At 34.2% G+C, this 9,170-nt stretch overlaps 1 protein-coding gene across 11 annotated transcripts in view; it reads left to right on the top strand.

Moving 5' to 3' along the window:
- The window catches only part of LOC125664633 (RE1-silencing transcription factor A-like), a 69,904-nt gene extending 61,035 nt beyond the window's left edge, over positions 1–8,869 (top strand). For 6 of the 11 annotated variants that reach the window (XM_048897462.2, XM_048897465.2, XM_048897463.2 and 3 more), the window contains 3 exons: positions 1,095–1,254; positions 6,781–6,904; positions 7,066–8,869. In XM_048897462.2, the coding sequence (XP_048753419.2) occupies positions 1,095–1,254; positions 6,781–6,904; positions 7,066–7,195 (414 nt within the window). In that variant the 3' untranslated portion in view covers positions 7,196–8,869. Of the gene's footprint in view, positions 1–1,094; positions 1,255–6,780; positions 6,909–7,065 lie in introns of those variants that run through there. The other 5 variants (XM_056155161.1, XM_056155165.1, XM_048897469.2 and 2 more) reach the window with 3 other exon arrangements.
- The last annotated feature ends 301 nt before the right edge of the window (positions 8,870–9,170 follow it).

Raw genomic sequence — 9,170 nt, forward strand, 5'->3', positions numbered from 1 at the left:
CAAGAATATTTTAGTGTGAGAAAGGAGTGCATCTGTTATACCACTATAGGATTTTGACAATTTTTTTCTTCAGATGGAACTTGGCGATTAAGTAATGTTTCACAAGGAGACATAGCCTTCATAGATACTGTATGCTTTTTCACGTTGTTCATCTATTTAAAAGCAAAAAATCGATCTTAAGAATATTCATTCTCTACCCAGAGTTCCGTGCGCTCCTCGCACTACACCTCTGTCAACGGCTTTTTACAGAAATCTTGTAAAAGTTTCTAATATCCAACATTTATGTTTTGGACTAAATATTTAGTCATATTATGAAATGTTTTTGGTGCAATTAAATTGATGCTTATACTGTAAATTGTTTAAAATCGCCGTTTTCTGATCCTAAATTTGGAACTACTTTGTAATATGCGTATGAATTTAGGACATTCACGTGGTGGAGATTTAAATGTAAACATGGAATCAAAAGTAAGAAAGGCTGTAAAAATACGATAAAACTTGTAAAATAAGAGACAAACAGCTAAATGTAAATATGTACTTATTAAAGTGCCAGTGGGTTATGAAAAGAGTCTGATGTATCAGCTGTTGCCAGAACTTTTAAAGGAAAAGGAAACTGAGAATGATTGTTTATATCATGTGATTATATTGTCACGCGATTCCAAGCATTGACAGAGGTGTATGTGAAGCTTGCGTAACGTACCCTCTGGTGAGAGAATGAAGAAAATTGTTACAATGTTTTGACAAGTTGTCCTTCATATTTTAAGTACATGTAGTTGACTTGATTTTAAGAACATGGAACTTTTATCTTGCATAGATAAAAAGATTTTTAAAGTTTATGTATTCATTTTTTGTTTCTCATGTTAAGATAAATGTACATTTACGAGACAAATTTCTCTTCCATAACAACATTTCACAGTCAAAACTACATGGACAAAATCACAGGGTTTTGGCACAATCTGAGCAAACTGGTATATATAATACCAGCTTGCTCAGATTGTGTCAAAACCATGTGGACAAAATTGTACATCATTCAAATGAGTTTCATTTAATATAATCTGCTTTTTTATACATGTATGAATTGACACTTTCATGTGCAGCTGAGAGATGAGGGCACACAAGCCACCCTAGAAACCGACAGTGAACAAAGTAATGAATCTCAGAATAACATGACCACCCTAATCAGTAGCCAGACTATTCAAAAGACAGCAGACACAGTTCTAGTCAGGAATAATATGGATAGTATCCCAACTCTGCAAGGTGAGCTATCTCATTTGAAGTTGTTTCAAGAATTTCTGTCATTATGACAATAAATGCTTTATATTATTCAAGATCAAGTCAATAGTTAACTGACTTTGAGAAGATTTTATCATGGCCTGACAGATCATCGTCAGAAACCCATAGTTGATTACGCTTCATTCCTCTCTCCATCACCCGTGGGTCCATTCATTCCTACGGGTGATGGAGAGAGGAACGAAGCGTAATCAACTGGGGGTTTCCGACAATGAGATTTGGTAGTGTTTTCCATTTGTCTGTTTGCAACTTGAAGCTTGCTTTTAACTTTGAACCTTAAGGACATGGTTTCAATCACTAAAAAATAAAATGAGAAGGGTTTGGACTTTGATGTTCATAATCTGTGCCATGACCATTGGTTGTTTTTATGAGTAGTTTGTGTTTCTCTTGGGCCACTAGGGTCTTAAATGGCAAGACTTTTGTTGATAGAAATAGATATTGATGATAGCATTATTTCCATTTCCCTGGGGTAAAAAAGTCCACATTAGAACTTGTCAACAAAAGGGTGTATTTGTCCAAAATAAATACATTCAAATTAAGCATTAAATATTTATTTTTCACATCTATTAGGCTGATAATGAGCCATAGATGTTTTCTTCAAAGTAATTGGTTAATTTGGAATTGTGACTTCAATTTTATCGTTTTATAGTGTGGCATTGTGATATTAAAATTTAGAGTTTAAATTTTGTATGTCAACACATTAGGGCTTTATGAAAAGTATGCTGGCGTGAAGCATTGCTGTTCATGTCCTCATGTATTTTGAAATTTATTTCTTATATTTATGCTCCTCTAATGAAGTTTGGGAACATATTGCATTTCTATTGGAAGACTTAGTTTTTTCTTCTAATTTTTTTTCCTCACCGGAGCTGAAAGCTCAAGTGAGTTTTACTGATCACCTTTTGTTTGTCTGTAAACTTTTCACATTTTCATCTTTTTCTATGGAACCACTGGGCCAATTTATTCAAACTTGGTACAAATCATCCTTGGGTGAAGGGGATTCAAGTTTGTTCAAATGAAGGGGCATGCCCCCTTCAAAGAAAATGCAAAAATAGAGTGGGGTCATTTTGAAATCTTCTTTAAAGCCACTGGATCAGAAAAGTTGAAATTTACCTGAAAGCTTTCTGACATAGTGCATAAAATCACGATAGCAGGTTTACACACCAGATTAATGAGATTAATACGTCTCAAGTAGTAGGAATGTAGAACAAGGTTAAGAATAATAGTCATCAATTCCGGTCATCAGCTGAAGTGGACAATGAAATGTCAATTTTCAAATTCATGTTTTCAAAACAAAACTTGCATGGTATAATAAGGTTTCCTTTGGAGTTTTAGAAAATGTTAAACTTACCAGAAATCAAAACAGCAACTTTCAGATCTCGATTCGAAATTTTATTTCAAAAACATAGGTACAGACGCTACCTAAAGTCGATGACGTTTTTGTAGACACCTGAAATTGTAATATTCATTGTTTATCAGCTCAATTTGAAACAAAAGTTAACAAAATTCATTGGATAAAAGCTAATCACATGACGCCCTGAAATTTTTTATATTAGGTCTCCATCCGGAGGGTATATTAGTTCGATGACAGTGACGTCACATGACGCCCCGAATTTTTCAATATACCGTCTCTGTTCAGAGAGTTTGGCAACTGTGACATCACTTACGAATCATATGACGACTTAAAATTTCAATACAGCATCTCCATGCAAGGGTGGTCTGACAGCTACCGTATCTTTCAATGTTTGTCTGCATTCAGTTTCAACTTACATGATATGTTTATTATGTCTCCCCTTCAAAGGGGAGACATATTGTTTTTGTCAGTTTTAGGTCACCTGAATCATTCAGGTGACCTATTGCTATCTGTTTTTGTTTGTCGTGCGTTAACATTTGAACATTTTCAGCTTCTTCTCTGAAACCCCTGAACCAATTTCAACCAATTTTGGCATATAGCATCTGTGGGTGGAGGGGAACAAAAATTGTGAAATTCGTGGTCCCTGCCCCCCTGGGGCCTGAGGGGTGGGGCAAAAACCATCAAAATGAGTGTAATTTTAAAAAATCTTCTTCTTTACTCCTGGACATCAAGAAGCCAAACTGTGGACATAATTATAATGAGCATTGAGCCCTCTACCAAAATTGTGAAATTCATGGCCCCTGGGGCAGGGGTTCTTGTGTTAGGGTGGGGCTCTATTGGTCATATAGTGAAAATGTAGAAATTCTTTGAAAATCTTCTTCTCTGTCTCTGGGTATTAAGTAGACAAACTAATAGCATGGTAATGATGAGCAAGGATGCCTCTTTAAAAATTGTGAAATTCATGGCCCCTGGATCAGGGGTTCTGGTGCTAGGGTGGGGCTCTATAAGTCATATAGTGAAAATGCATTATTTCTTTGAAAATCTTCTTCTCTGTCCTTGGGTATTAAGTAGACAAACCAATAGCATGGTTATGATGAGCAAGGATGCCTCTTTCAAAATTGTGAAATTCATGGCCCCTGGGTCAGGGGTTCTGGTATTAGGGTGGGGCCCTATTGATCATATAGTGAAAATGCATTTTATTTCTTTGAAAATCTTCTCCTGAGAACCATTTCCTTGAAAGACATCAAACTTGATACACTGGTTCCCTTGTAGAGTAAATGGCCTTGTTGATTTTGCGGTCATCAGATCAAAGGTTAAAAATCGAACTAAAAATGCAAAGATCTACACCCTTAAAAATATCTTGAGTACCCTTTGCTCGACAGAGGTCAGACTTGATGCACTGGTTCCTTTCGGAGAAGATGACCATTGTAGCTAATAAAATCACAAAGACAAGGGTAAACTGAATAATAGGAATATATACAACTACTCAATACTTTAAGAACCCTTTGCTTGACAGACATGAAATTATTATGTATATTGGTTTTATCTAAGGAGTAAATAACCCTTTTCTTTATGATGTCTCAGACCTAGGTTTTTTAAAAAGGATTATTGATTGAACATAAAAATGACACATGTACTTCATGACCACATAGCTATTCAATGTTTCTTCCATCCAAAAGTAAAATTCTTATATTTAAACACAAACCTAATTCAAACATTGGAAGGTTGTTACATGATACTCAGGTGACCTATAAGGCCCCTGGGCCTCTTGTTCTTCTTCTTATTCTTCTTCTTCAACGAAATTTTGTCTGGGCCCTAACTAGAGAACCCTATGACTTTAAGACTTCAAACTTGGAACATAAGGAGATGGTATGGAGGAGGGGTGCCTGCCCCCAAAACTTTTGACCTTGACCCACTTATAAAGTCAAGGTCAATCTTTTATGTCAACATATACTCCAGGCCAATAGCTGAGAACCCTTTGACATTACGATTTCAAACTTGAATTTTTGACCTTGACCCCTTTCTTCATTCAAGGTCAAATTAAGAAAAACATGAATAGACCATAGCTTTAGAACCCTTTGACATGAAGACTTCAAACTTAGAATATGAGAAGGGGGAATGAGCAAAAGGGGGAATTCCACCAAAATTTTTGACCTTAACCCTTTATAAAGTCAAGGTCAATTTTTTATGTCAAAATATAGTCCAGACCAAATGCTGACTTGACAACCATTTGACATTAAAACTTCAAACTTGGAATATGGAGAGATGATATGGAAGAGTGCACCAAAATTTTTGACCTTGACCCCTTTCTTCATTCAAGGTCAAATTAAGAAAAACATGAATTGACCATAACTTTAGAACCCTTTGACTTTAAGACTTCAAACTTAGAATATGAGAAGGGGGAATGAGCAAAAGGGGGAATTCCACCAAAATTTTTGACCTTGACCCTTTATAAAGTCATGGTCATTTTTTTATGTCAAAATATAGTCCAGACCAAAGCTGACTTGACAACCGTTTGACATTAAAACTTCAAACTTGGAATATGAAGAGATGATATGGAAGAGGGCACCAAAATTTTTGACCTTGACCCTTTCTTCATTCAAGGTCAAATTAAGAAAAACATGAATTGACCATAACTTTAGAACCCTTTGACATTAAAGACTTCAAACTTAGAATATGAGAAGGGGGAATGAGGAAAGGGGGAATTCCACCAAATTTTTTTACCTTGACCCATTTATAAAGTCAAGGTCAATTTTTTATGTCAAAATATAGTCCAGGCCAAAAGCTGACTTGACAACCGTTTGACATTAAAACTTTAAACTTGGAATATGGAGAGGTTATATGGAAGAGGGGTGCACACCACAAACATTTTTTACCTTCATCCACTTACAGTGTCAAGGTCACTCTTTTACATCAAGACTATAACCTGAGAACTATTTGACATTAGGATTTCAAACTTACAAGTTAGAAAGCAGATATTAAGACAAGATGTACTGTACCAAAATCTTAGGCCGTGACCCATTTCTTCATTCAAGGTCACTCTTTTACATCAAAGTATAGTCAAGACTATAACCTGAGAACCCTTTGACATTAGGATTTCAAACTTACAACAAGATGTACTGTACCAAAATTTTTGACCTTGACCTTGCACTCATTATTGTTGCCATGATTATTAGACAATCAAACTTTGAAGGGGAGACATCTGGTTTTTTTTTGTAAAAAACAATACCCACTAGTTTAATGTTAGTGTTCATATTTTTGATTGTTATGTTTTGATATTGTGATTATATGATTTTCAATGTGACACATGTATATGGAATTCAATTTAATGATTGAATGATATTTATCAAAGATGTTACTGAAATCTAAATAACAAATTTTCTAAAGGTCTTCAGCAGGATAAATTCGTTACACAGTCAGTTTGGGACGTAATACGGAGTCATCCAGGGTGTGAAATGGAAATCCATATTGGGACTCTGCGAAGCACCCTGGATGACTCCGTATTACGTCCCAAACTGATGATGATTGTTTGGTTATTTATCAAGTGGAAATCAATACAGTTTATCCACTTTGAACCATTGATATTGATAATTCACATGAGGATGTATCTACCTTAATGAGGAAATGGCTATCATTACAATTTGTAAAGATATCAAAGGCAAAAACATTGGAAATATAAATATGATATCATCTAGAATATATTTATCTGTAATTGCTTCTAGAGCATCCAAATTTACCTTTAAAAGATATTTGCTTCTAAATGGGAGGGAGGGAGGGGGACTTGTCCTTCATTACATGGAGTCAATATTCATATCTTCAAGCTTACATTCTTCCCATTCACTACTACTATCAAAAGTAGAGGGGCAGTCACCCAGTATATCAGTATTTGCATATGAAAATAAGCAATGTCAGTCACACACACACACACACTCACACACATTCTCCATTCAGCAGAAATGCAGGTAAATACTAGTAAAACTTTAAATAGATATATCTGTGCATGAAATTACAATGCTTTCATATCATGATGTAAAATAGATTTCTAAAGAGTGGTAATGATTAAATGAAGAGTGTACGTCTTGCTGTTTACTTCTTTTAAATTCACTGGTTCATTTTATATTGTACATTACTGATATTTACAGATGAGACTGGGATGAAGATTGACTTGCAAACAACTTTAGATGTGAATGGTGATCCCATTACATTTTGTACTAGTCCTCCCTCAATGATGACTTCACATGAATTAAATATAGAAACACTAGACAGGTAAGGCCAATTTTTGTTTAATTGGTTTACAGATTTCAAAATTTTCAAATCGGAGTTGGTAGAATTTTTTTAAAAAGTTCAAATGACAAAATGTTTAAAATTAATAAAAATGAACTTGATTTGAGGTCAATGTTTTATTATTAACTTTATTCTCTTCACAGTCAACTTCAGACGGTGGTATATAGTTACTCTTGTGCACCATTGCAACAATGCTGTTTCCTTCAAAAATGTTATTTGTTTATTAAATTAACTTTCTATATCACTATTAGGTATCCATTGTTTACCATTTAGTTATGTGAATCCCAAAATAAAAGAACCACTTCGTTTTTCCATTTTACAAGATGGCATCCATGACATATATAGGGACGCATTAATCACCTGAAGTACTAAATTCCTGACTGACCTTACCAAGCATAGATTTTGTCAAAAAAAATTCTTTTAAAGTCTTATTTATGAAGTCAATGAAGGTTATAGATAAAATTTATGAACCCTGTCAACTGTCATTAAAAATTCTTAATTTTATATAGGTCAGATCAATTCATTGTTGGTAGTCAACAAATTTTCATACAGTGAATGAATATAAATTCATGAATTTATGTTAAAAATGTTTTTGAAGTTCCTTCAATATATGAAGAATTATACATGATTATGAAGAAAATGTCTTTAAAATTCATAGATAAAAATTTAAAAGTCTTTCCATGGCAAAATGTATGCTTGGTAAGGTCAGGTAGGGTTATACTTGTTTAGGTGATTAGTGCATCCCAATGTACATAATGGATGCCATTTAAACATTTAGCATTTGTTTTTATTTGGGGATATACATATCAAAATGGTATGCAATGCATAACTGATGCTAACCAGAAGTTAGTTTCATAAACAGATAACTTATTGAAAGCAAATAGCAGTGTTGCCAAGGTGCAGAATAATTGCCAGTGCCAGCTGAAGTTGACTGATCTTCCACACTTGAATCATGAAGGACTGTCCCCAGATTTGGCAGAGTCATCTGTCAAAATATCCAGCCGAGCAGAATCAGTGGGAATATAGAAAGTAGTGAAAAACCATTTTATTTTATTTTTTAAACATCTCAAAAAATTGGTGCGGGGGATCCGTAAACCAACTCAATAAAAATAAATGGCTTAAATTATCACCTGTAGTCCAATATTTCATCAAGTAAACCCAGAGACTCAAAAATGTTTGGATGATTCAGATTGGGGGGAAAAAAAAGTATTTTCAATGAAATTATTTAAAAATTGTTTTAGATAGGTAAACCTTCTGATTTGATATACAGTGTAGACTGAAAATATGCAACTGAAAAATATTTCGGAAAACTTTAAAAAGATTTTGTTGTTGTTGTTTTTAATGATCACAGTGATGTTATTTAACAGCAAAAAGAGAAAAAGATCAGAGGACACTGGGGCAGAGCAAAGTAAAAGGTTATGTACAGATGAAGTCTCCAGAAATTAGGACAGCTTTCTGATGACTGATACTGAATCATTGAGTATGACACCACCCCATTCAGTGTCATTTTACTACAAAATACTTAACAAATTTTACATTTGATTTTGGTGTAGTATAAATTTATTATGCATGTACAATACATGAGCAACTTATCATAGAAGTGGAAGAATCTGATAATCAACCATTCTCAAAAGTCTGGGTTTCTGAGTCTAACCTTGGCCATGGGACCAAGGCTAAGAGTGCACTCTGGACCTCTGACATGATGAGGATGACAATGAACAGGTAAAACGGTTTAATAAAATAATCAATCAGTCATGTATTAGTATTGATACTAATTGTATATAGATAAAATGGATCAGTCATGCACTAGTGTTTATACAAATTATCATTAAGTTATTATTAAAATACTTCTGTCTGTACTGATGATCTGTAGGTTTCAATAGAAACACTGTCTTTGTTTGATGTCGTATATGTATTAGAATGAATATTAAAAATCTTTGATTTGTCTGTTGCTACATAAGTCACAGTATTTATAAGAATTGTTTTTACATGAAATAGATTTAGCTCACTTGAATTGAAGGCTCGAACGAGCTTTTCTGATCAAAATTTGTCTGGCGTGTGTTGTCATCTTCAGCATTAACATTCCACATTTTCTTCTTGTTCTCATTCTGGGCCAATTTCAATCAAACTTGGCACAAATCATCCTTGGGTAAAGGGGATTCAAGTTTCTAATGAAAGGCCATACCCCTTTCAAAGGGGAGATAATCAAGAAAAGGCAAAAATAGGGTTGAGTCATTTAAAAAGCTTC

The sequence above is a fragment of the Ostrea edulis genome, chromosome 1 (genome assembly GCF_947568905.1).
Source record: "Ostrea edulis chromosome 1, xbOstEdul1.1, whole genome shotgun sequence".
Lineage (NCBI taxonomy): Eukaryota > Metazoa > Mollusca > Bivalvia > Ostreida > Ostreidae > Ostrea > Ostrea edulis.